General features: G+C 52.7%; 1 protein-coding gene across 3 annotated transcripts; it reads left to right on the top strand.

Annotated features, from left to right (window-relative positions):
• Nucleotides 1-3,674: 3,674 nt before the first annotated feature.
• On the top strand, nucleotides 3,675-24,952 carry SEPTIN8 (septin 8). 3 transcript variants are annotated; one of them, XM_059917055.1, is made up of 11 exons: nucleotides 3,675-3,790; nucleotides 4,333-4,455; nucleotides 14,968-15,088; nucleotides 16,135-16,330; nucleotides 16,679-16,859; nucleotides 17,873-18,034; nucleotides 18,595-18,691; nucleotides 18,889-19,057; nucleotides 19,263-19,395; nucleotides 19,497-19,687; nucleotides 22,376-24,952. In XM_059917055.1, the coding sequence occupies exons 1-11, from the start codon at nucleotides 3,761-3,763 to the stop codon at nucleotides 22,416-22,418; spliced, it is 1,446 nt and encodes a 481-aa protein (XP_059773038.1). In that variant the 5' UTR covers nucleotides 3,675-3,760; the 3' UTR covers nucleotides 22,419-24,952. The 3 variants fall into 3 exon arrangements, with proteins under 3 accessions (XP_059773038.1, XP_059773037.1, XP_059773039.1); XM_059917054.1 differs by having other exon boundaries at nucleotides 16,673-16,859; XM_059917056.1 differs by having other exon boundaries at nucleotides 16,673-16,859; nucleotides 22,103-24,952.
• Nucleotides 24,953-26,359: the final 1,407 nt, after the last annotated feature.

The raw sequence follows: 26,359 nt of genomic DNA, 5'->3' as shown, positions 1-26,359 counted from the left end.
ACAGTAATAAGTAACAAAAGTGAGGAGGCAGGGTCAAGGCGGGTGGAAAGATGGAAGGAATCATGAGAGCTAATGTACACACACATACCCAAACATGCAATTAAAATGCATAATTTTAAAAAATTTACTCCAACTTCATGTTTTTCACAATTTTTGTTTACCCTCAGAGGTATCTTTTAGGAAGTAATATCTCTTGTGGTCAAGAAGCATTACTTGAAGTTCAACTATTCCTTCAGTTTCACTTCAACTTTTAAATTCAAGTAAAATTAAATTTAATACTTTTAATTAAAATGGCACCTGTATTATCGTCCAATTCTTACAAAATATCTCTATGATATTTTCTCCTGTCTATAAATATGCATAGAGAGCTTTCTGGAATGATGTAACGTAATGGTCATTTCTGTGGTTGATTCTGAAAGGTGTATATAGCTGATTATTTTCTTGCTTGTCATTTTTTAATATTTTAATTTTCTAGTAAATAAATTAAAAAATTAAAGCATTAGAAAAAAAATTTCCGGCATCTTACTGAACAGAATAAATTGTTCAAAAACAGACTATAGCAGAGATTGCTACTATCTCCCAATGTCTACTCTTCTAACATTTTATGGAATTTTTAGCTTTTCACATGATGGCCAAAATAAAGACCCCATTTCTCAGCTGTGGCTAATAGGATATAAGCAGACGTGCCATGTGGCAGTTTCTGGAACCATCTGAGAGTGTTTGCTCATTTTCTCTTTATTACCTTCATTCCCTCCTGCTGTCTGGAATGCTGATTTCACCACATGGGACCATGAGGTCAGGGCTTTTCAAAGCAAAGCAACATAGGAGGTGTGGACACAATGTCACATCACCGAGACTGCCTATCTGGATAATGTGCGAAAGAAAGAAGCTTCTATCTTGTTGAAGCAACTAAATCTTATCCTAACTGAGCCACAGGCCTACACACACACACACATAGAAATTTAGCCTCTGATACTATTTGCATTGTATATCAGTGTTGATGAAACAATTGTTTGGCATGCACATAAACAAATCACTGATGGGCCTAAACGTGAAAAGAATTTTTCAACGTTTTATAAGAAGATACAAAGAGAATATCTTTATGAATCTGAGACAGGGAAGGATTTTTTTAAAGGAGATTTTATGGTGAAAACCATAAAGGAAATAACAGGTAAACTTTACAACATCAACATTTTGAACTTTTGCATGACAAAAGAAACTATAAACAAAAGTAGAAGACAAGCAACAGTGAGGCCTGTCAAGTTCAGTTTCGGTGTGATGCTAGGTGTGTATGTGGGGTGCGGGCAGGGGGGTGGTCAACTAAGTTTGAGGAAGGCTGCATATTCCCTTTACCTCTCAGACAGTGACAATGCGTATTACCTTATCAAAAGCTCTGAGAACTTCTACAGAAACCTTTTCCTGTATGGAACTAAGTCTTCCATAATACAGTTATCTAACTATGGGACCACTGTGTGTGTGTGTAACAGCTATGAAGTCCTCCTAGGTGTATAAGGAACACTAGGAAATGCTGCCATGAGAAATAACACTTTGCCTCCTGTGAGAAATGATTGTTGTATGCACCTTTGTGTCCCCACAGGTAACTCTCCCTACTTCAGTAATTCTGACCAGCAGCAGCATTGGAGAAGATGGGGGCAGAGAGGAGGAGAAGAGGAAGAAGAAGGAGAGGGAGAGGGAGAAGAAGAGAAGAAGGGGGGAGGAGAAGAAGGAGGAGCAGAAGAGGAAGAGGAAGAAGAGGAGGAGGAAGGAGAAGAAGAGGAACAGGAAGGAGATGGAGATGGAGAAGAGGAAGAAAGAAAAAGAAATTTGGGGTTTCAGGAGTAGATGTAAATTTTCCTAGTAGAGTGAACATATCCAAAGAGAAGGAAGTCCGCTGTAATCTGGGCTTTTCCTTCTCACAGCCAGCAGCTGGGGCTGCTAGAAGTAGATCATTTTGAAATATGTCCAACTAGGGGGGAAAAGACCATTTTAAAGATAATTTAGGGCAGATCCCAGAGAGTTGTGATGCAGAAAATGGTAGTTGGGACAGATTTCTTGCCAGTTACGGGAAAGAAAAAGGAAACAGCAGATCTGGTCTAGGACAATCAACTCAACATTGATTGACCACACACATACACTCTCTCTCCCTCTCTCCCTCTCTCTGGGTTCTGACATTGGGGCCTTTGTAGTCTAGAGAGGGAGATTTTATTAAGCATTTTATTTCAAGTATAGTTTAAAGCCTTTTGCTTATTTTATTGTGTTTAATCCTGTGGCAGAGGTACTATAATTATTCTCAATTTTAGGATGAGGAAAGGGAGGCACAGGTAAGTAAATTGCCTAAGGTTAAAAAGCTAGCAAGGGATGGAGGCAGGGTTCTAACCCAGGTGGTCTGCAGTAGGCTCAGCTCCATTAACCACAGCTTTGCCCATTTCTTGTAGATAACCACAGTACAACGTGTGAAACACCACGATAGGGAGGAACAAAGTGAACACACTGAGTCAGAAAGGACCAGTGGGACATCAGTTCACCTTAGTGAGTGTTTGCCCTGGAGAGAAGGGAGGGGAAAGCCACTTCAGGGTGAAAAGCCAGGTGTGCCAAGTCCAGATATGGTCTATGGGCACCTTCAGCCAGGACAATTTCCTGAGTCAGAGGGATAGGGTGGGTTGTTTCAGAGAGAAAGGCAGAGGGAAGGGAAAGAAAAAGAGGGTTTCAGAGGATTTGGGGCTGGATTTGATATAGTCAGTGAAAAGGACTAGAGCCCCCTGAGGCCTTTGGCTTGGGCAGAGGTATTCGTTTCCTAAGTTTTGTGCACGTTTTGAGTAGTGAGATTAGCAGAGAGAATGTGCATGCATTGGGAGCCGTAGTCTTCTATGCACAGTGCCCAGACTCCATTAAGACATCGCCCCAAACCCGTGGGGGCAGGCAGGGTGACGGTCACTTGCAATCTGATGTCTTCACTGTCGAGCTCGGCTTTTATTGCACGAATCCCGAGTCTGAACTTCGCATCCTGAGCATTTGTTGCGCAAGAATCCGAAGGCTGGTCCCTGGCCCGGGAAGGTCGCCCGGCCGGACGCGCGGGTCCCGCCCTGGGTGCCGCCCTGGCTCGGACCAGAGCATCAGGTGGGGCCCGGGGTACGGTCACCCGAGGCTGAGGCGGCCTCTCCTGGACCCGACGGGCCGCATGCAGTCCGTCGACACTCTGGCGGGTGGTCCCAGTGCATTTACAGGCTCCGACCGGGTGGAGGCGGCTTGGTGGGGGAGACCCCTAGGGCGCACGCAGCACTCCAATCTCCTCCGCACGGAGCGGACTTCCTAGCGCGCGGGAGCGGGACACTCCCTCCTGAGCTCGGCTCCAGCCTCCCAGGGACACGCGGCAGGCCGGCAGGCACCGGCCCCGGCCCCCCGGGCACTGCCCTCCCGGTCCCCCAACTCGGGGACTACAAGTCCCAGCAGTCCCCGCAGCCGGCACCTCCCGCCTCGCATCGGAGACCCCCGGTCATCCCAGCGGAGGGGCTCGGGCTGCGCTCGTGGCCGGGCCGGGCGGAGAGACCGGTCCCGCGGGCGGGGGCGGGGGCGGGGGCGGCTCCGCGGCTTCTCCCGCCGCCGCCGCCGCCGCCGCCGCCGCCAAGGGGAGTTTCCAGGAAGTGGCCATATTGGATCCATTCAGCCGCAGCCGCCCGGGCGGAGCGCGTCCCGCAGCCGGCTTGTCCGCATCGCGGCCCGGGTGCTCGCCCCGGCTCGCCCGCCCGGTGCGGAGCTCGCCATGGCGGCCACTGACCTGGAACGCTTCTCGGTGAGGGCCCTGCTGGGCCGCGGCGCGCGCGGGAGGCGCTGGACGCGGGGAGGGGGCCGCCCTGCAGCTGGCTGGGGTCGCGAGCCGGACTGTCAGCGCCGCGCGGCCGGGCCTTGACGCCGGGCGGGACGGGGGACACCGGAGCGGGCTCTTCGCAGCGCTAGTCCCGGGTCCCAGGGCGTCGGGCGGGGGCGCCTTGCCGGGAGGCTGGCGGGGTCGCCCCCCTTGGGCAAAGAAGAGCAGACCTCTTTCGCGGAAAGGAGCAGATAAACACCCGCCTGGTCCTGGCCAGGTCTGAGGACAGACTGGGGCCCCGGGGGCCAGAGGGGAGGATCCAGGATACTCCGGACCCACTTCTCCCTAGTGTTTCTGCACGGCTGAGATTCCTAGCCGCGCAGGTGCTGTTGGATGGGTACAGCCGGTGAGGATGAAGCCCTAGGGATCCTAGGAGTCCCTCAAATGAGCCCAGGGCAGTTGCAGACCTGGGTCCTGAAGACCACGGCCTTCTTCTTCCCGCTCCACTCCCCACCCCCCCACCCAAGCTCCCGGATCCTGGGTGCGATTCCAGGCAGGTCTGGCCTCAGTGGTTGGGTCTGAAGCAGCCATTCCCCAGGAACTGGAGGGATTCCAGATTCAGCCCAGTGGATGTTTGGGCCCCAATCCAGGTATGCCTTCTGCAGGGCTAACGTCTCTGGTGGTCCCTGTAGAGGTCTCTCTGGGCCTGAGCCAGCCAATAGCCAACTTCCCAAAGGCTTTCATAATTCACCCAGGGGAGAGGGGCCTTTTGGGGATTGTGTCTGCATGTCCCCTGATGTCTAAGGCTGGATTTGGGTGTGTCTGGGAGGTTGGGCTGTGACAGTGAAGGAAGCTGTGTCCTCTTGCCCGCATGTGAGGCCCTGATCAGTGGTAAGGGGGAGGGAGGGCCCAGGGATGTTGGGGGTAGGGGGGAAATGCTAAATATGTGACTGATAAGGAATTGGTTCTGGGGCTAAATAAGGGACTCTGGACTTATGTAATTAATGCTATAAATATTGTCATCTGAACTTATATATGTAAATTTTCTCTTTAATCTAAAAATGTTGGTCTACTTTGGAAATATGCGTAATTAAAGCAGGAACTCTTGGTTTCATAATTTTTAGACTTGGGTGTTTTATTCCCATTGGAGAGGGGCCTGCGAGTCAGTTCAGTAAGTTTAAATACAGGAGGAGCAGATTCAGAGGTTGGGCAAATCAGAGATTCACCCTAACCCTGCACTGTAAATGGGAATTTATGTACCCCAGGAGGGCTGTGCATGAATCCCAACAGACCTGCTGGTTAGCTGGAGGCCGAGAGAGCTGTGTGTGTTTGTACATCTCTGCCTGCGTGCCTGTGTGCATTTTCTGTGCCCAGCTGACCAGAGAGTTATGTCTGGGTCTTTTCTGTCTGTGGCCAGAGGTTACTCTAACAGTTGGTCTTGCAGGTGGGAGCAGTATGTAGAGTAACTAGAATCAGACTGCCTGATGTGAATCCTAGATTACTGCTTGTTGGCCTTGTGACCCTGGGCAAGTTGTTTAACCCCTCAATGTTCTCATCTGTATAATGGAATAAAAATACTACCTCCCTCGTAGGGTTATTGGAAGGATTTAATGAGTATCCAGGCGAGGTGCTTAGAGCAGTGTCTGGCACATGGTAAAGACACAATAAATAATACATGTTACTTAGTGCCCATGTGGATGTGAAGACTGGCCCTGTGTGTAAGAAGGCAGCAGAGAATGAGCTTGCTCCATTACACGATACCCTCCCTAGGGGCTCCCATCACTACACTCGTCCAGAGATTATCCTCAGAGGCTGAGCTGAGAGGCCTAGCTGCAGTGCCAGGCATTGGGCTGGAAAGGCTCTTCCCCTCAGATTCCTGTGTTTGCTCTTAAACCATATCTGCAAGGATTTCAGGTATTATCGCCATGGTGGGCTGAGGCACAGAAAGAGGATTGACTCAAATAAGGATGTACAGCCTGAGCTCAGGGGCCTTGGTTACTGTGCCAGGTTAAGCTGGATGGATGGACACCTTCCACACCCTTCACACTCTGAGCTGTCAGCCTATTGGGAGGACATGGACACGGTTGAATTTGGGTGGAGACCTTGGGTTGGGTTTGGCCTGAATTTAGGAGTTTGGACTCCATTCTCCTCTCCTGCCTCGTCATCCTGGGAAAATCATTTCTTCCTTTATCTTGCTATAAAGTGGCAATAACCATACTGATATTCTTCAAAGAGTTTGTGGAAGATAATTGCAGTCTATGGCATGTTTGGAGATATGTTTATGTGTCTCACTTGCTGCAGGGTTGAACTGGGTGATGAGCAGTGGCGATGAGGCTATAATCTGGTTGAGCTGTGGTAGGTTGACACTGCCCCTCAGGCTAGCTCGGTGGTCAGACCAGCCCAGGAGGGCCTGGGAACTGTCCCAACCTGGAGCTTAGATGAGCATATGGAATGGTACTTTGAGGTCAGTGTGTGCTGGGTTCCTATTCTCCATGTAGCATGATATAAAGACTGCAGGCTCAGCAACCTTTACATTTCGGCTGGGCCTCGCTCAATCCTAGATCAGCCATGGGGTTACGGTCGAAATCTCCTAGGATGTGCATGTCTGGGACAGCCCTCTGGGGAGTCTGTTGCCTCTTGCCCTCCTTGGGCAGCCAGACTCCTGTCCATTCTTGCTCTGCCCCTCCTCCTTAATTGGTCCCAGACCCTGGGCCTTACTCTTTGTCTGCCCCAGGGACCATCTCCTGTGTTTTTCCTGTCAGAATCTCATGGGGCAGGGTTCAAACTCTATAGCGAGGGAGGATTGAGGGCCCAGGGAAAGTGGAGATCTGAGGGGGAGAGGGAAGAAGCATGCAGCATGGCAGCCTCGTGCCTGGCACTCCTCCCAGCCCATCACTCCCCCCACCCCCATCTCCGCTTTATCCCCAGCACCATCTGTCACTTCCGTTGTCACCCCTGTAATCTTGACACTTCCCCAAGAAGCAGGCTATCCAGAGAGTGCCTACTCTGTCCCTGAGGCAAGAGCTGGTGGGAAGGAATGTGGGAGGCATCCCAGTGGGCCTGTCACAGAGTGGTGTCTCCCTGTCCTGTAAAAATGACCAGTAACCTCCTTGTTGAGCTGTTCTGAAGGAGAAGTAGGAGCTGAGCAAGGTACATCTGTGCAGCTCTCAGTGCCTGGTGGTGTGGAGGGGTCATAAGCGAGCGCCAACCTGCAAAGCTGCAGCTCCACCCCCTCCCCTTGGGAGGTGGGTCTGCCCTGCCCTGCCCCCCTCATGGGCATCATACCATTGCAATGGGTGCTCACTTTAGAAAGGTCTGCCTGGGATCTGGACTGGAATGGGTCAGAGCAGGGAGACTGATGGGGAGGCATTGGTGATCCAGGGGAGCACATGAAAAGGGACTGACCAGAGTAGGAACAGAGAAGGTGGCAAGAAGGAGACTGACCACAATGCCAACGATGCAGGAGAACTGATGGAGGCTTGGAGCACAGGGCCAGATATTTGTCAAAAGCTTTGGATGGCAGGGAGGGCACTGGATGCTGTGTCCGTCATCTTGTTGATGCCAGCAGCCCACGGTTGGGTGAGATGCAGACTCTGGTCATTGGCAGGTTTGGGCCTGAGACCCAACCTCAGCCCCCAGTACCCCTTGAGATGACAGAGAGGGTGGAGCCCTCTGAGTTTTGAACCCTAAGATGCGCTAGGTGGAGGTACATATTTGGGGCAGTAACTAGCACGAACGTTTCTGTGGCTCCGGTCCAGCTACCAGAAGGAAGCCACTGCAGGATGACAGAGCAAAGGGCCTGAGGACTGGCTGGTCTCTATGTGTCCCCTGCAGCCTCTCCAGTCTTCCTGCCTCTGTGCTGCTAGGTTGGGTCTCAGAATCCCCAGTCATGGCCCCCAAGGCACAAGCTTTGCCAGACAACTAGATATGGAGCTATGCAGGCAGGAGGGAGACACATCTGCCAGGGGAAAGGATGCCTCCCAAGGTCAACATGCCCTCGTGATAGAGGTGTTCTTTGCTAGAGCCATCTGCATCCTCAGGGCTCACGTGAGGAACCATGGCTGGGAAGAGGTGGTGGAGGACAGGGCAAGGGGCATCTAGGCTGTAACATCAGTTGCCCTGGGTGGTATTGGGGCAAATTAGATATTCTCCTCCTCAGAACACATGGCTTCTAGATAGTTCTTGACCCTTATCTTGGAAGCCACATCAGAGGGACAGACCAGGGGAGGAAGGAATAAGAGCCTATTTCAGATCATAGGTGCTGGCCACTCTCTGAGGGGCCTCCTGGGCTTGGGCCACCTGAGGGCCGGGGTTCAGGAGGGGCTGTGGGCCATGGACCTAAGTCCACTCACCAGACCTGGCTGTGGGGCCTGGGTACGAGTCTGACACTCTGCCTGGTGCTGGGGTGAATGGTGCAAGCAACAGAGAAGTACAGCAGTGCTGCCCCGAGCCTCTGCTGGCCCATGTTGGTGCCCATGTATTTCTCTGCCCCTTCCCAGTACCGGCATCCATTCTGGGGTAGGAGGGGGCCATGGTCACCTTTGCTGCCCACATTCTTCTTTCCAAAGGTGGGGTCTCATTCACTGTGGAAAATAGATTGCCTCCATCCTGCAGTGTCCAGACAGCTGTGGCTTTCCCTGCTGTGGGGAAGTAGGGGGCTGCTGCTGGAGCCCCTGAGCCAAGTAGGAAAGTATGAACACCTGGGGTTCCAGTACCTTCTGTGGCCCAGAGTGCCTTCCCTATCTGCTCTGTGGTGGGATGGACCGTCCCCTCCCACGGGAGGGATGACATGACATCCCTGTGTCCTAGGCCTGGGGCGAGGTGGGTGGGCCCAGAGACCAGTAACTGTGCTCTTGGCTTCTTGGAAGCCTGATTTTGACATGAGAAGTGTGAGATAAATCATCCCAAATTACTGAGTGGCAGTCCTGCTGTCTGTGTGCAGAAAGAGGCAGGAAAGTGCCTCTTAGTGAGACAGGGAAGCAGAGAAACTGGAGTATTGAGGTCAGGGCATGGGGTGGCCTCAGTCTCCTGGGGGTACTTTTGCTCCCAAAGTCCCTTCGCTTCCCAGGATGGGGGAGAGGATGACTGGCCTTGAGAGAGTGACTGGTGGTCTCCTCCTGGGGCCCAACTGCCATCTTGCCATTATTACCTCATCTGCCACCATGCTGGCACCATGAAGGCTGATCCTGGCTTGCGTCTTCTCCCCAAGTTTGTTGCCACCTTAGGAGAGAGACCCTTTGGTTCTCAGGTGCCCTCTTGATTGGGGACAGGTATATTCTGCCTCTGTTCTTCCCTCCTGGCCCAGGGTAGCAGCATTCCCACCCCCACCCTCCCATGTACACCCCTGTAGTTATTTCCCGTAACCTTTGACCTGGGCTTAGAGGCTTGCTGTGGAATCCTGGGACCAGAGCCTAAGCCTTTCCTGGGAAAATTCCTAGGATTCCTCTCGGACTCAAGGACAGTTGTGCTATGACCATGGGTTCTGGCCAGGGGCCTCTGCTCTGGCTATTTAAGGCCCAGGCTGCTGAGAGTAGCTAGAGCCAGGGGTAGGGTGGTTTGTGCCAGGAACACAGGCGGAGAGGGCTCCCAGTGGCGCAATGACTCCTGGGTCCACTGCACAAGGACTTTATAGGGCCCCCCAGAGCTGGAGCTCTCCTGGGGAAAAGGCTTCCTGTCTGCCTGCTGGGTGCTCAGGACAGTGGGTACTAGGCATGGGAGCCTGGGGGGAGAAAAGCATCTGAAGTCCAAGGCACTTGGAGAGGACTCTGTGGAAGACCTGGGGTAGGGGCTGCTCTTTGCCTGGGATTCAGGAGCCAAGTACACTAATGGTGGGGTGCCACCTCTACTCCCACCCCAACAGCCAACCTCGTTTGGGAGGTTTGATCTCGGGGGCTTTTTTCACCCATAGCTTCCTTGGCTCTATTGGTTCAGACGTTCAGCAGATTTCCACTTTCTTTTGGATAAAATCCTGTTTTTGTGGGCAAGTGCGAGACATGGTTTCCCCCCAAATCCCACCTCTCTTCTTGGTAAAAGGGGCAGCTCCTTTTGTCTGGTGTTTGGGGCTGCTCCAGAAGGCTCAGACAGCATTTCCTGGTCAGGAAAAGGATGTCCTATTTATCCACTGGGCTGCATAACAAAATGCCATTCTCTACTTTGTTCTGGACGACTGGGCATGGAGGAACGCAGTCAGCCTGAGCAGTTATTATTTTGGTTGTTGTCTTTGATGTGCCAAAGAAATGATGACATAGAAGCCCAGAGCCTGGCTTAGGAGCCAAAGGCTTGTTAGTGATTAGAGAGGGGCCCTGTGGAGTTTCCCATTGTGTGTGTAGAGCTCAGAGCTGCCAACTCTCTATCCTGGAGATTTGAGGACACTTTGAGCCTCCTGAGCTGGCACCCCTGGGAGCTGGGTATGTGGAAAGGGCCAGAAGCAGCTGGGTCTGCCTCTCACCAGGGTCCGAGTTAAGTTGTCCAGCCTGGAGGCTCCTCCCGCAGAGCAGTCTCCTGTGGGGCTCCATGCCCAAGAGTGCAGACTGGGTGTTTTGTCCTTCCAGGTCACCATTCTGCCAGACCCGGGGTTGCAGACTGTCAGGCCATGGGTCAGGTCCAACCCCCAGAGACACTGAGTTGGACCCTCATGGTATTCTCCGTTGGTAGTTGTTGTCAACCTTTGAAAACTAGCGGGTTTCGCAAAAAAATCTGGATTTCTAGATTCTCTTTAAAAAATTGGAAGATTTAGTAATGCTAGGTCTGCATTCCCACAGTTGGCTGGAGTCACAAAACCATAGCCATCATGGACCGAGCACAGCCTCTGCAGTTCCCCACTCTTCCTGCCTCTCCCTGAGGGACCCCACACTCAGCCAAGTCACCGGGTCTTTCATCCAATAGGCGGCAAAGTGATGTGGCTGCAAGTGTGGGTTTTACAGTCACACCATCTCCATTTAGATCCTGGCTTCACCCTCCTGAGCAGTGTCATCTTGGGAAGATTACTTAGTCTCTTGGTGCCTCCATTGTCTATTTCTGTACAGTGGGGATGATACACAGCCTACCTCATAGGGCTGATGTGTGGACTAAATGAGATTAAATTAGAGTCACATCTGGTAAGCCCTTGATAACTGTTAGGTGTGGTGGTTATTATTGTTGTTACTATCCTGCTCCCCTTCATCCATTTACGTTGCCTGCCTGGCCGTCACAGCCGTTTGAGTTTAGACTGAATTAGACTGAGCCCCTGAGGTTAAGAATCTGGTGTCTTCATCTTTTCATTAGCGGCTGTCCCAATGCCTGGCACACAGTAGATGTGCCCAGCAAGCCTGTGTTGAGTGGCTGAATGAATGAGTTGGGAGCATAGTAAGAGTAGGGGGTGCAGTGCACCTGAGTGGTTTGGGGCATGGGCTTGGCTGCTCTCAAATCCCTACTCTACCCTGATTAATTCTTTAGCTTCTGTGCACCTCAGTTTCCTTACCTGTAAAATGGGCATAATGTCTCTGCCACACAGCGTGGGAAAGGGCTGCATAGGAGACTGTGTAAATCACTTGGTTTAGTCTGCACAGGTGGACCTTGGTGAGGTGTTGGTGTCATCATTTGACATCCATTCCTTCCTGTGGTTGTAACACCACTTTTTCCTTCCCTGTCCTCACTCTCCTTGCTTTCTGCCTGTTCCTCTGCATTCAGAGTTTCACTTTGGGGACTGTAGCAGTCAAGATGCTTTCAGTTGCAGGTAATAGATAGCCCCATTCAGCTAGCTTAAACAGTAAAGGGGAGATGTGGCCGGGGTAAAGGGAAAAGCTCAGAGGTAGGGCAGACACTGGCTCTCTCTCCTCTGTGATTTTCTTGGCTCAGCCATCCTCTGTGAGTGGGCTTCAGTCTTAGGCTGGCTCCCCTAATGGTTACAAGATGGTCATAAAGGCTCAATCTGGGTCGCTTGCCTGTGCCTGCACCAATCGTGCGATCATGCTGATTGGCTCAGGACTATTAGGACCCAGCCCTGGAACTGGAGCTGAGGTCTTACCTGACAAATTGCAAGTAACCAGTGAGAGACCTGAAGTTCCTTTCTGAGTTGTGTGAGCTGAGATATGCCAGTGGTGCTTTGTAGGCTGCTGGCTCCTCCTAGGCTGAGACCCAACACAGGTCAACGGAGACACCTGGGCGGGCACCTTGGAGGGAGTGTCTCACCTTGGATCACATGTTGTTGATGCCAAATATAGGATCGGGGAGGTTGGCATTAGTAACAGTCACACCTCAATAGAGCTGGGAGGTCAGGTCAGTCTCCTGAGACCAGGGAACAACACTCTGTCCCCGTGAGGACCAGCGGCCATTCTTCTGTGTGTGGATGTGTGTGCGTGCACGCGTGCTCTGGAGATTGACACTCCTGTGGCCCCCGAGGCTCCTGAGCAGGATCGATTGCCCCAGGTCTGTGGCCCTTGGAGTGACAGAGTGTAGCCTGGGCAACAACTTGGGGACGAAGACCTCCCTGTATGTACACACTTCTCCAGAGAGAGCCCAGCTGTGTGAGTGAAGGCAGGCAGGGCTCGCTGAGCGCGGGTGGGTGGGCTTGTGTGAGACCCCTGAGCGCTGCTCTTAGCCTTTGGAGCCTGGGACTGTAAGAGAGTTGGGGAAAATCAGGAATAGGATGGCCTCTGATTCTGTGTGAGGACTCTGAAGCCGAGTGTGTGTGTGCGCGTGCGTGGCTTCCAGACAGCTGACTGGGTGGGTTTTGGCGGCAGACTACAGGATGTTGGATTGCATCCTGATTGTGTCACCCTTGGAAGAAGAGGATGAATAAACACATAGCCTTCTCTGCAGGCACAGCACGCCTTAAATTTTGGAGATTTTCATTCTCGCCTGAAAAAAAAGCCCTAGACTGACTGTTCTGTCCTCCATTTGATCCTCAAGCTGCCACGAGCAGGTGGAACAGAGACCGAATAATGAAGCTCTGTGTAAGGTGGGCAGATACCCCTGATGCTGTGGCAGTGAAGACAGTGTTCAGTAATTTATAAGTGGTAGTGTTGTCTAGCACATTGGACATAGTGGTGGGAGGGTGGGAAGTGGGAAAGCTGACCTCCCCCAGCCTGCAGCCCACTTCAAGGGGCTCATGGAACAGTTGGAGAATCATGATGCATAGAAAAAGGACAACTAATAGTGCAAGGAAATGGGGTCACAGCCAAGTGAGGGGTCTGGAATGTGAGTACTTAGGGGCCAGGTCAAAGCAGGGGCCAGGGAAAGGTAGAGTGAGCTCTGGAGCCTGGGGAAGGTGTCAAGTTTGAAAAGTATATCCAGAGATAACCAAATGGGCAGGAACCAAGCCTGTGAAAAAGGCCTCAGATGGTAAGGGGCCTGGAATGCCATGCTAGGGGGTTTGAACCAGACCCAGCACTTCCTATGCTCCATTTACTGGTTTTGATGTGGCTACCAGTGAGAGGAAGCTGCCTTGGGGCCTCTTTGTTGTTATGTTTGCAGCCCTGGGGGGACCTGGGCTTGACTGGGAAGGTTGTGACTCAGTCCCCTGGGGATGGGGGCAGGGAGAAAGGGTCAGCTATAAGAGCAGAGGCTCTGTTGAAAGAGGGTCATTGGAGGGAACCGCTTAGGGGTAACTCTGACTTGTTCAAGGGGATAGTACAGCTGCCCGGAGGGGCCACGTGGGGTCTAGGCCGCCCACACACACACTTGGGAGTCTTTGATGCAGGGATGCCGTGACTGAGCTGGGGGAGGGGCCTGGAGGAAGGGGCAGGTAGGCATAATTGATGAAGAAGAGAGGGTTGGGTTTGAGTGCCAAGGGGCTCTGGTTGGGAGGAAAGAATGGTCAGAGGGTTCAGGCTGAGGCAACAGGCTGCGGCTGCAGAGAGGTCAGGGGGAGCGCAGATGCTCGGGAGATCCCTGTGCTGGAGGGCAGGGAGCCAGGGCCCTACTCTCTGGTCCTCAGCCCCCTCTGCTCACTGTGCCTGTACCCACACAAGGGCTGCCACTGTCCTAATCAGTGCTTCTGGGACTGTCTTCAGTTGGGCCTGTTTCCTCCCCTCTGGAGCTGTGAGCTGGATGGCAGGATGAGACTCAGACCCACTGTCCTGTCCTGTCCTGTCCTGTCCTTGCTCTGTCTAGCTGGCAGTCAGGGCAGAGGGGCTTGGGAACAGAGGAGGCATGCTTCTGCCCTACACGGAGCTGTCTGGGGCCTGCCCTTGAGAGGACCCAAACCTGGGAAGGATGAGCCTGGGAACCTTCCGTCAGAGGACAGCATTCCACCCCCATTCCCAGGGAAGCAAAGAATCCACACAAATTGGAGCCTGACCTTGACCCTCTGCTTTGGGTCCCGGTGGGTTCTTTTTATAGTGCTGTGGGCCAGCTCACTGGCCCCTGCCCGCTCAGGACCTGCTGCTCGCCTCTCTGGGCAGGCCTCCACATTCTCATCCAGAATCCTCTGTCTAAGCAACTAGGACTGGGGTGGGGCTGGGAGGATGGCAGGAGCCAGAGCCTGGGAGTCCCTACAGAGTACCACTGAGGCCTCAGAGTCACAATGCCCCAGAGACCGGTCCTGAGACCCAGCGGTGGGTCCGAGTGAGCGCCGGCCCCTTCAGCAGGGCCCACGTGTGCATTCCATGCTTGGGTGTGTGAGGAGCAAGGGGTGCCCCTGGAGGACTGTGAGCCCAGCCTGATGGGAGAGGCCCCCCCGATAGTGCGAGTGTGAGGGGGTCAGGCCAGACCTGCCTCTGCTTGAGTCCTGCTTCAGTAGGAAGGGGCCGCAGGAACATACACACCCTCTAATCTTGGCCTTTTGAAATCTTTGTTTAAGATCCAGGGACCATCTGGGGCCTCCTCCTGGGCAGGAGGGCAGGTGAACCCTCAGGTAGCAGCCATAGGTCTTGGGGCCACCTGCCAGGAGACACCTCAGGCCCTCAGGTAGACATTCCTCGCCAGCCCAGGAGGAGCAAAGCCACAGGTGAAAGGGCCTTTTCCCAGATAGAGTCATGGGTCCTGAGGCCCTGGGGCTCCCTCTGTGGAAACTTGGCCTGGAATTGGAGCTCTGATGCACTCACGATGCGTCCTGAGATGTGCTGAGAATTGAGACAAGGTTGGCGGCGGTGGCGGGGGGGGCGATGACTCAGGTTTAGCCTCCCCGCTACTTGGCCCCTCTTCCCTAGTGGGCTCACTGCCTCTCTCCTCTCTCTTGGCAGAATGCAGAGCCAGAGCCCCGGAGCCTCTCCCTGGGTGGCCATGTGGGTTTCGACAGCCTCCCCGACCAGCTGGTCAGCAAGTCGGTCACTCAGGGCTTCAGCTTCAACATCCTCTGTGTGGGTGAGTGTCATGCCTGGCCAGGGGGCAGCCTCAGACAGAGGACGGACGCGGGTCTTCTGGGAGACGGGGCGCTGCTGCCCTGACCACCTGTTGAGCTGCAAGGGGACCTCCCAGGCAGAGTGACACTTTGGGGGGTCAGGACGAGGCTTTGGTGGGTGTCTCTGCCAGGGTCAAAGATAGAGGTGGAGCCAGGGCCTGATTCAGGATTGCCATGAAGAGTAAACTTGGAAAGAGTAAAAAGCTTGGAAGTGCTTTGAGTGTTTATCACAGTGGTTGGGATCCATTTGTTTGTTTGTTTATTTAAAAAACAGTCATTGTTGTTCCTACTATGTGTCAAGGACACTATGGTAAACCAGACTGTCCCTGCATTACAGTGTTATGTAGTAAGAACTCCAGTACACATCTAAACAAATACAGCCCCCAACAGGGAGGCTCTGGAAGGTTCCATGAGCCTCAGGGCCTGGGGCTCCCAGAGGGGACAAAAAGCTCTGCCAGACCCTCTACAAGTGCCCAAGCCCTGGCATCTGCCAGGCTGTGGGTGCCCCTTGGAAAGCAGCCTTTCCTGAACCTCCCCCCTCCCATTAAAGCTTCATGAAGTTGGGGCCACCCACAGCAGGTGGGCTGAGCCACTGGTGGCTTCAGACCCTGACCCTGCTGGCCCCATGACCTTCCTGGGCCCAGGAGGGATGGCGTGCAGAGCAGGTGACCGGGTCCCGTTGAGGCCAGCAGAGGCCATTGTCTAGTGGTATCTCACAGCTGCCTGGCTTTGTCTCTTCCCCACGCTCTGAGGAAACACCTACACACCCCACATAGCCACGTCTTATGTCCAAGTCAGCCTTTTGGGTCTTCCTTCCACGTATTATTTCTGAGGCCACTGAGAAGGGATGGTTCATGGGGTTGGGGACAGTGGGGATGGAGTGGGAGACCTGCCCCCTTCTCTTGTACGGAGGCCGAGGGTGCCTGAACCCCACCTGGCTTACCCAACAGCCAGGGACAGCCCCAGTTCCAGCCTTTGACATCCCCTCCGCCCACTCCTTGCCCCCCAGGGGAGACCGGCATTGGCAAGTCCACACTGATGAACACGCTCTTCAACACAACCTTTGAGACCGAGGAAGCCAGTCACCATGAGGAGTGTGTGCGCCTGCGGCCCCAGACCTACGACCTCCAGGAGAGCAACGTGCAGCTCAAGCTGACCATCGTGGATGCCGTGGGCTTCGGGGATCAGATCAATAAGGATGAGAGGCAAGCGGCGGGAAGGGCGGCCCGCCTGGTCTCTTCCCCGTCCCTCCACGTTGGCCGTGGTTCTAACTCTCTGCCTGAGTGCTCTGCACTCCCCACTGCCCCAGACAAGTGACCAAGCCCGCACTCCACGGGGGCCAGGGGAGGTCCGTTAGGAGAATATCTAAGGTCCTGAGGACCCCTTGGGGGACCAGGAGAAGGGGTCAGCCACCTGTACCCAGACAGGGATCCCCAGGTAGAAGCTGTTCATCCCCACAGAGAGGAGGCTGGTGGGCAGCCTGGCTGGGCTCCAGGCCTTGCACCGCGGCTCTGCTGCCTGCCTTCCAGTGACGGAGCCGTCTGTAGTTACAGGCCCATAGTCGACTACATCGACGCGCAGTTTGAAAACTACCTGCAGGAGGAGCTGAAGATCCGCCGTTCGCTCTTCGACTACCATGACACGAGGATCCACGTCTGCCTCTACTTCATCACGCCCACGGGGCACTCCCTCAAGTCCCTGGATCTGGTGACCATGAAGAAACTAGACAGCAAGGTCTGGCCCCCCTCCAGCTGATTCCGTGGGCTCCCCATCTTCCACAGAGGGGGGGTGTGGTTGGGGGCTTGCAGACAGCCCCCTGGGCTTGGTCCTCTCTGTATCTTCTCTTGCATCTGTCCCTACAGCTCCAGCCAGCCCCCATTGCTCTGGGCTCTTTCTCCAGATCTCTGTCCCCTGCGTCTGGCCCTGAGCCCATTCCTTGCAGCTGAGTTGATTCTTATTCTCAGCCTGCTAGCTCCTGGCATCCTCCCCATCCCCCTAGAGTTACCTCCCCACCTCGCCCCTGTCCCTCTGCCCCTCTGACCCCACCTCCCCAGAGCATCCCAATTCTCTGCTCGTTTTCTCTCTCTCAATTCCTAGTTCCTCTGCTGCCTCCACTTCCCCTGTCCTTCCTGCCGTGGCTTTCCCTTGGGGTCCTCCTGAGCACAGTAGAGACAGGAGAGTTAAGCCCCAGAATTAGAGTAGGAATGAGGAGTGGGTATTAAAAGGGCAGCTTCATGGGAATGACAGGAATGGCATGGGGTCCTGGAGGGTGTGCAGCCCCAGAGTCACCTGTCAGCTCTCACGTGACTGCTCCCCCCTCTCAGGAGTTAATTTTCACTGTGAACAATGGGATGACCTTGGCCTGGGAGATTTTGAGGTCTTCCTGTGGCTACTGCTAATGGGTCATCTAACCTGCTTTGGGGGCGCTCAGCCCCCTACTGCTGGTCCTGTCAGGCCCCACGCTGGTTAAGACCTTCAGAGCACTCTGGGTCAAAGCTGGGTATGCCCAAGGGACTAATTTGGGGCTGGGTGGAGGTTTGGGGCAGCCAGGGCTGTAAGAAACACTGCAGCCAATTGTTACAGCCCATCAGAATGGCCCCAGCTGGCTGGGTTCAGGCCAGGACACCCCTTAGGAGCAGCTCCATCTCTCTGGCTTCCTGCCCGTCTGCCCAGGGGTGTGGCCTGACCAGGGCTCTCCACAGTCAAGGAGCAACTCACCTGCTAACCCCTCTCCTCGATCCTGGCAGGTGAACATTATTCCCATCATCGCCAAAGCGGACACCATTTCCAAGAGTGAGCTCCACAAGTTCAAGATCAAGATCATGGGTGAGCTGGTCAGCAATGGGGTCCAGATCTACCAGTTTCCCACAGATGATGAAGCTGTTGCAGAGATTAATGCAGTCATGAATGTGAGTGTTGGGCAAAGGGCCTTGGGGCTCTGGGGCCAGAGGGCTTGGAGCCGGCCCCAGGCCACTCTCTTTTCCTTGGGTTTCAACCTTAGCTCTCCAGGAAAGATGGGTGGGCATCTGGGAGCTGGCCAGTCCTGCATCCTCTGGACAGGGGATGGGAAGAATTGGGTATTGGGTTGGTACCGGGGCTTCCCCAGGTTTAAGTTTCCCAAGGTACGAACTCAGGGCTGGGATCTGAAACCTGCAGGAGCAAGCAGGCAGGATGCCAGGGCTTGGGAACTTGGAAGAGAGCCAGGCCCACAGGTCATTTGAGGGAGCTTCTAGTGGCCCCTGGGCTGAAAGAACACCCTAGAACAAGAGGAAAGGGGCTGCGGGTTCAGCCCACTCCCTTGTGTGGAGGTTCCAGGATACTTCTCCAAAGGAAAGCCGGCAAGTGAGCATCTGGCCAGGTCTTGTTCAGGTCTGGGCAACCCCCCGCTGGGGCCCAGGGGCAGTGAGGGTGGGTCTGTCCATTAGCCTGTGTCAGCTCAGTGCTCATGCACACTTGGGCCCCTTTCCAGGCACACCTGCCCTTTGCCGTGGTGGGCAGCACCGAGGAGGTGAAGGTGGGGAACAAGCTGGTGCGAGCGCGGCAGTACCCTTGGGGCGTGGTGCAGGGTGAGTGTGGTGGTGAGAGCACAGCCCCGGCTGGGGACACGGACTCAGTCCCCTCTCCTGTGTCCTCCCCGTGACCATCTGCTGCCTGTCCTCCCTCTGGAGTCTATCTCTAACACCCTAACCGCTGTCCTGTGCCCCGTCCTTCCTGTGCTGGTGGCTGGGTGCCTGCCTGATGCCCACGTGCCCTCTGCTTTCAGTGGAGAACGAAAATCACTGCGACTTCGTGAAGCTCCGGGAGATGTTGATCCGGGTGAACATGGAGGACCTCCGCGAGCAGACCCACAGTCGGCACTACGAGCTCTACCGGCGCTGCAAGTTGGAGGAGATGGGCTTCCAGGACGGCGATGGTGACAGCCAGCCTTTCAGGTGAACAACCTGTCTCCCCAGCCACAGCCAGACTTACCACGTCAGCATCTGTTCTGGGGGCTTGTGAGCTGGGGAGAGAGGCTGTTGGGACCCCAGCATCCTCTCCCCCCGACCCCCCATGCCCATGTGATTTCGCTTCTCTGGCTCTGCCCACTCCGTTCCACCATAATCCCTGCCTTGGCCTCTTTTCTCTGGGTCTCCACAGCCTACAGGAGACATACGAGGCCAAGAGGAAAGAATTCCTGAGCGAGCTGCAGAGGAAGGAGGAGGAGATGAGGCAGATGTTCGTCAACAAAGTGAAGGAGACGGAGCTGGAGTTGAAGGAGAAGGAGAGAGAGGTGTGTGCAGGGCTTGAGGGCTGTGGCGAGGCCAGGCCAGGGAGGGCCCGGGCTCCTTCTGGGCCCACATGAAGCCCGGCCTCCCCGCCTTCTGCTCCCAGCTCCACGAGAAGTTCGAACACCTCAAGCGGGTCCACCAGGAAGAGAAGCGCAAGGTGGAGGAGAAGCGCCGGGAACTGGAGGAGGAGACCAACGCCTTCAACCGCAGGAAGGCGGCGGTGGAGGCCCTGCAGTCTCAGGCCCTGCACGCCACCTCGCAGCAGCCTCTGAGGAAGGACAAGGACAAGAAGAAGTAGGTGGCGGGCTCCCTGCCCTGCGCTGGCTCGCTCTCTCTCGCTCTCGCTGGTTCACCATTTTGCTCTCTCCTTTCACTTGCTCTCCCACCTCATTCTTGCTCACCTTTCTTCTTTGACTAGTGATCTTCATATCTCAAGATATCAAGCATTCATGCCCACTCTTGTATTTGTGCATGAGTGGCCCCTCTCTCCCTCTTCTACCCCACACCCCATTTCTCTCTCTCTCTCTGTGTCTTTCTCTCTATCTTTCTCCTGCAGCCCCCTCAAGAGCTGGGTGGAGAAGGCTGGGCCACACAGGCAGGGAGTGGCCCCCGAGAGGGTGTAGGGTCTCAGGGAAAGTCTTTCGGGCCAGGAGACGGTCAGGGCCTGGGAATGTTAGCATTTCTGGGCAGATTCCAAAAGCTCCTGTGGTTTCTGCTTGGACAGCCATGGTGCCTCCCCCTCAGTCCTGAAGCTGTGGACGTGGGCCCCATATTGGCAGGCAGGTGGTGACTGAGGACAGTGGAGACTTGAGCCCAGCCGGCACTGACCCCCTGGACACTATGATCTTGACCTGCTAAAGGAAGGACAGCAGCTCCCTGTAGGGGCCCTGTGAGTCCTACTGGAGAGGGGGCTGCCCCTCAAGTAGAGGCTGGAGTTGTTCCTCCGAGAGTCCTCAGAGGAGAGAGAATTATGGGGGATGGGGAGGAGGCTTTTCCCAGCCTCCAGGAGTGCAGTCAACTTTTGGCCAGGTGGGGGCCACTCTAAGTCCCTTCTCCTTGGTGTTTTTCATCGCCTGTTTCCACACGCACATCTGGAGTCCAGATGCCCTGGCTCCCGGGGAGTCTCCCTCTCCCGCCCCACTTCATTCAGCGTCCCGCACAGCATCACACCGTGGGGATCTCGTCTGTCCCGCTTCTCCCTGCCCCTGGTCTGTGTCAGGTACCTTCCTTCTCTTGCTGGGTGTACCCATCTTGGTCCTCATTCTTGTTCTTCTTGGAATTCCATTTCCTCCTGGAGTGTTTGGGAATGTGTGTGTCCAGGCACTTCCTTCCTTGGTGGCAGTGGAGCCTTGTGGTTAGGGCCATGCAGCGCATGGCTAGCTGTGGCCCTGGGATGCTGCTTGTGGCCTTAGCCCTCCACCTGCCCCCCAATATTGTGCTCCCTAACACACACACACATGCATGACACATGTACACTGTCTTACTGTCTCCTGCCCCATCACATACATAGACTCAGACACATATCTACTAAACACACAGTCCCCAAGGCACACAGCACAGAGGCACCGACACATCTAAGGAAAATAAACTTAACGAGCTTCTGGGGAAGACCAGGGGGACAAACCCAGGCGTTTAGGAACTGGATGCTAGTTCTCATTCCCGAGGCCTGTCTTCTGCTTTGGAATAGACCCTGTAGTTTCCCGCATCCTGCTGACTGGTGGCTCCACCCCAGCTGCTGGCACGGCTGCAACAAATAAGCCCCTGCTCGTTCCCAGGGAGGACCCCAGCCCCACAGTCCCCTCAGCCATGTAAATTTCCCTTCTGCTTTGCATTTGCTTCCAGCCCTGGTCCCATGTCCGGGTCTTGGTGAGCTCGGTGAGTGTGGTGGGGGCTCTGTGAATTGGAACCTGTGTGGATTTCAAGCTAATGGCTCAGAAATCTGGTTTTTCCTGGGAGGGGGTATACCACTCTATGAACCACCTGCTGGCTCCTGAATTGACTTTGCCGTGCTCCCTGCCAGCTTATCCCAGGCCATCTCGTTAAAAAAAAAAGGCAGGCAGAGTCCCCTAGGAAATAAGCTATGGAGAAACCCCTCAAAAACAGAAGATCAAGGACCCGTGGCCGGGTCAGGGGATGAGGGCCAATGGGGTGGGGTGCAGGCTGGCTGCAAGGGCACCAGCACAGCTCAGGGTGGGGCTCATCACTGGTGTCAGGTCTCCCTGCTTTTTTCATGTGACCTGGGCCTGGAAAACAGGTCTTTTCTGTTTGCTGGACATTCCAGAAAGCTTCAGTCAGTTTGGCCTCTGGGAGAGAGCCCTCTCCTCCAATGCTGGCCTTGTGGAGGCCAGGAGTGGGGTAGGTGGGGTGGCTGGGAGCACCCCTTCCCCCTGCCCTGGTCAGGGGAATGGAATGAGTCAGGAGTGCATTTGGGGGGACATTTTTTTGGTGACCATTTAGTTGAATGGCTTTGATTGACTGTACTTATTCTTCAAATTTTAATTCATCTTTGCAAAATTACTTCCCTATCAGACCCTCAGCCTGGGATGCCATAAACTGAAGCGAATTCTCTGCTTTGCTTGTTACAAATGCCAAACTGACTGTCCTTTCCCAGTGTTCATCTTGCTGTCTTTTGCTTCTGTTTGATTTGGTCGTCTGTGTACCTTTTAATGTGTCTGTTTTTGTTCTGTTTGTTTTATTTTTATTTTTCAGTTAACGCACGCACAGACTTACATGTCAAGAGTGGACTTTAGACTTTCATGTGTTAAGTTGCTTGAGTTACACCTTGTGACCCTTCTCCCATAACATGGTGTGAGGACGGACTGGGAGCTGGTACAGACTCCAGTGTTTACAGCCTTGCTTTGTCCCCCCACCCCACCCCGCCATCCCCCAGGCTGCCTGGGCCTGGCGGGCCGCCCTCTCTATGCAAACTCGTTAAAGCCATGAATGCTGGAATCCAAAACTGATGAGGTTTATTTTTTTCAGAGCCAGTGGCTGGTCTTCCATTTACAGTGTCACTATTCCTTGACGGAGCAGTTTTGTGCCACTCTAGCGAAGGCCCCAGCTGGCGATGCTCGGCCTAATTGTTCAGCGTCAAGATGGCAACTCATGCAGTGCCCTAGATGTGGCCACGTGGTGTGGTATACATGCTGCAAATTCGCCTGATTCCCCTTCATTTTAATTTTTCTAACCTAGAGCTTAATTTCAATAATAACTTTTAAAGCACTTCTAAATTTTTATTTTGGCACGAGCATAAAGACAAATAATACCCTCTCCCATTATTTTCATAAGTAACAGATTCCCTGATTTTTAAAAACTAAAAATATCTCTAAACCTTTCTTATGTATAAAGTATCCCTATAAACTATAGGGAGAGGTGGGTAATAAACATCCTGTAATGACAGTGTTTGGAATTTCTTTATGGATGAAAGTGGATCATGAACAAGACCACATCCAGTGTTTTTACTGTGAATGTAAATGGAACAGCAGCCCAAAGCCATTGTCTCTGTGCCCCAGAGGTGCTACCTGTAAACAGGGACCAACCCCATGTGTGCGTGTTAAGTGTTTGACTCTAAGACCCCCCAAACCAATCCTGCATATTCCAAATGCAAAGAGCGTTCAGCGGGAACAGATTTTTCTCCAGGTCATTGTTTCCTTTTTCTTGGCTGAGTCACAGGGAAAGAGGTGAAAGTGTCTGATGTATGTGAACAATTTAAGAAAAAAATACCAGCTTTTCCCCTTTACCGGCATTCTTAAAAAGAACATTCTAAGAAAGTACAAGCATTCTTCTATGTTCCTGTTGGTTTGCAAGCCATTGAGAATATCAGGGTTGAAAATATGGGCTGATAACATGGTACACAAGAAATGAATAGATGAGAGGAAGGATTTCATTTAATGTTGAAGCACTGTGCTGGGCATTGGCTACCCAGAGTAACGCGCAGCTCTGTCCTCAAGGAGCTTACAGTCTAGTGCACGCCCTAGTTGGAAGACTTAGGAAGCTGCGCTAATATATTGTTGGATTGGCATTTTGTTTTTTACGTCCTTCATCTTCCCTCCCATCATTGTTTCCCTCTTTCTGCCTTGGCCTGCTTTACTGATTTCCAGGACCAGGTCCTGGCTCCTTCTTGCCCTTCTGAGACCATGTTCCATTCAGAGAGGGGTGGAGGGTGAGCTGTGTGTATCCACTGAGGTATGACCAGGAAAAGGTGGTCTTTTTCTCCTCGCCAGGAGCAGAGCAGGTTTTATTGATGCTCAAAGTGAAAATTCTCCAAAGTTATGCCATGACCAGGGGTGGATACAGGTTTTTGAGGGGCTCGAAGCTTGAACTACTTGAGAAACCTTCTTTAAAAAAAAAAAAAAAAAAGAAGGATATGAGTATAAAATTAGGTACAGGGCCTTGGAAAGGGCACTGAGAATTAAGCTTCATTAGCTTCAGAGTAAATCCACCTCTGGCTATAACTGATGCTTCATTGTGGGTGTCCAAAAAGGTAAATCAGCATATCTAAGGCAGATGTGGACTGCGAGTGGCTTAACTTTAGGGTAATTATGTCTGAAAGTGTATTTAGTTGGGTGGAAGTATGACCTTTAAGATAGCCTCTGTCAGCTAATGTACTTCTGAAGACGAGGCTCAATGACCCAGCAGGTTCACTGGTTATATAAGAGATGAGGACTCCTGATTCATGGGCTAATCTGGGGACTCTTGGAGTGGGCAGATTCTGCCACCCATCCACTGCCGCCTGCGGGCTGCACCCAGGGCATACTTGGGAGGCCAGAATTATGGCTGGTTATCTGCCTGCGGGCCCAAGCCTTCCCAGAATCTCGGGGAGACCTGTCATTGTTACATTTTCTGGGGTCTGAGCTGCCTCCACAGGACCCATTGACTTTAGTGAGCCTTACTGCACTTTTCTCCCATGCTGTTTATGTTTGGAATTTTGTCATTTTTAGCTGAGACCAAATTAATCCTTGGTGCCCAAAGTGGGCTTAGAACTTGCCATTATTTAACAAGCTCCCCATCACAGAACGTGCCCCCTGTCTGCAGGATCTGATTACCCCTCCTTTTCTGTCTCAGTATCATCCGTTGGCATTATTACGACAGTCAGTGGGATCATGCTGGCATTTACTATCATGTCTTTCATGAACCAAGTTGGTTTTGGGTAGAATCACCGTATAATTTATTGACCAAACTGAGACTTTTGAGAGTGAAAGGAAATGCTGTTAATAATTATGCCAAGTCAACAAGCATAAGCCATGACTGTCTCAGGCAAACTGGGATGTATGGTCACCCAAGTTATGGGTAACCTGAGTCTAGGTGGTCTGCACTTGTGCAGACTAACTCCATGTATGTTTGTGTGTATGTCTTTGTGTGGATTCCCTGTTAAGTGGGGCTCGTATTACTGGATAAGAGGCCCGAGGGAAGTGTGGCTTGCTAGTCTGTTATGTTAACATGCTTTTCTAAAACTGCTTCACTTGTTAATTCATTTACTCCTTCATTCATTGACAATTTTTGTTCCTTTCCATTCACTTTGTACTCATTTTTTTTCATTAAATTTTGCATTTATTTTGAGTTTTTGTGGTGTCTTTTTTGGGCAGTGGCTTTTCTGATTTAATGTTTCCTAGCCTATTAATCTGCTACACCTGTGGTAAAATACAGCATGTCTTTTCCATGAACTTTGTGGGGTTGATCAGCTTCTATAGGAGTTGTGTTTTAATAGTGAATCCTGCCATGGGCATCTGTGAAAGGCTCTTGAATGGGTGTGGGATGGAGGAAACATAGTTAGGAAGGAGAAGATGCAGCCTGTGGTTAATGAATCTTTATCAGGTGACTTTATCCAGCAGGACATGAGAGAAGGAAGACCCTGCCCTTGAAAAGTTTACCTCCTTGTTGAGGAGGCTTGACATATATGACAACTAACATTTGAGTTCTTATTGTGTGCTAAATTGGTCTAAAGTGCATTACATGTATTAATTCCTCTAATCTTCACAATAATCCTATGGTTAGGTACCATTTCCCCCATTTTATAGGCAAGGCACAGAGAGGTTAAGTAATTACCCAAGGTCACACAGCTCGTAACTGGAGGAATTGAGGTTTCAATATTGGTATCCTGGACCCTTAATTCCTGCGCAACTTGACAGTGTAGGTTGGTGGACCTGAGATGGTTTTGTAGAGATGGGATGCCCTGGTAAGCAGGCAAATATTTGGTTGAGGAAGGGCAGACTGGTAGTTGAAGGAAGTGATGGCAATCTCCTGGGCCCATTGTTGAGGTGCTTTCCCTGTTGGACACTAGGCTAATTTCTGGGAAGACCAAAATGAGGAGATGGGGGACTAAGGTGGGGAAGCTGACAGCCCAGCAGGGAGACTGGCATGCAGGCATCCCTAGTGAAGGTACAGCACTACTCTCCCCACAGGGAGGCAGGTAGCAGGGAGGCAAAGTCTTCTTCAAGCTTTGAAGGACAGAGACTCTCTAGGAAGCCATGGGTAATAGGGCCACACTGATGGAAGGACCTTGGCTCACCCAGTTGGGGGAGGTAATATTTGGACGAATTTAGGACAGGTCTATGATGCTCATCCACCGTGCTCCTCTCTTAGCCCATCTGCCTCTGAGCTCCCTCCCATCTCTGTTTTCTGTAGCCACAGTCCTTTACCAATCCCTGCCCTCTGCCGATGGGCACAAATGGAAGATGGATGTGTCTTTATTTCTCCCACCACAGTGATCCCCAATCTCTAATCTGAGGTGGGATATGAGTTCCTAACTGCAGGAAAAAAATGTTAAAGGAGAGTAGGATAGGACCTAGGATTCCAAGGCAAGCTTGAACAGCATAAAACTTTAAAAACAAAAAACAAAAAATCTCACAAGTGGTATTTTGGCAATACAGAAGTTTGCTTCCCCAAAGAAGGGGAATATTATTTACAGAAAGATGAAGCAGCAAGGCTGTCCCTTACCCCCATACTGTGGCTCACAGGTCTACCTTC

This window comes from Balaenoptera ricei, chromosome 3 (genome assembly GCF_028023285.1).
Source record: "Balaenoptera ricei isolate mBalRic1 chromosome 3, mBalRic1.hap2, whole genome shotgun sequence".
In the NCBI taxonomy this organism is placed as follows: Eukaryota; Metazoa; Chordata; class Mammalia; order Artiodactyla; family Balaenopteridae; genus Balaenoptera; species Balaenoptera ricei.
The sequence above is the reverse complement of the archived record's forward strand: the minus strand, read 5'-3'. Positions and strand labels throughout refer to the sequence as shown.

What these genes read in the sequence shown, in the direction of transcription:
- SEPTIN8 (XM_059917054.1), top strand. Translation starts at nt 3,761, where the DNA reads ATGGCGGCCACTGACCTGGAACGCTTCTCG. An exon ending in CCCTTGGGGCGTGGTGCAGG is followed by an intron (nt 18,692 to 18,888) that starts GTGAGTGTGGTG and finishes CTCTGCTTTCAG; the next exon opens with TGGAGAACGAAAATCACTGC. An exon ending in TGAAGGAGAAGGAGAGAGAG is followed by an intron (nt 19,396 to 19,496) that starts GTGTGTGCAGGG and finishes TTCTGCTCCCAG; the next exon opens with CTCCACGAGAAGTTCGAACA.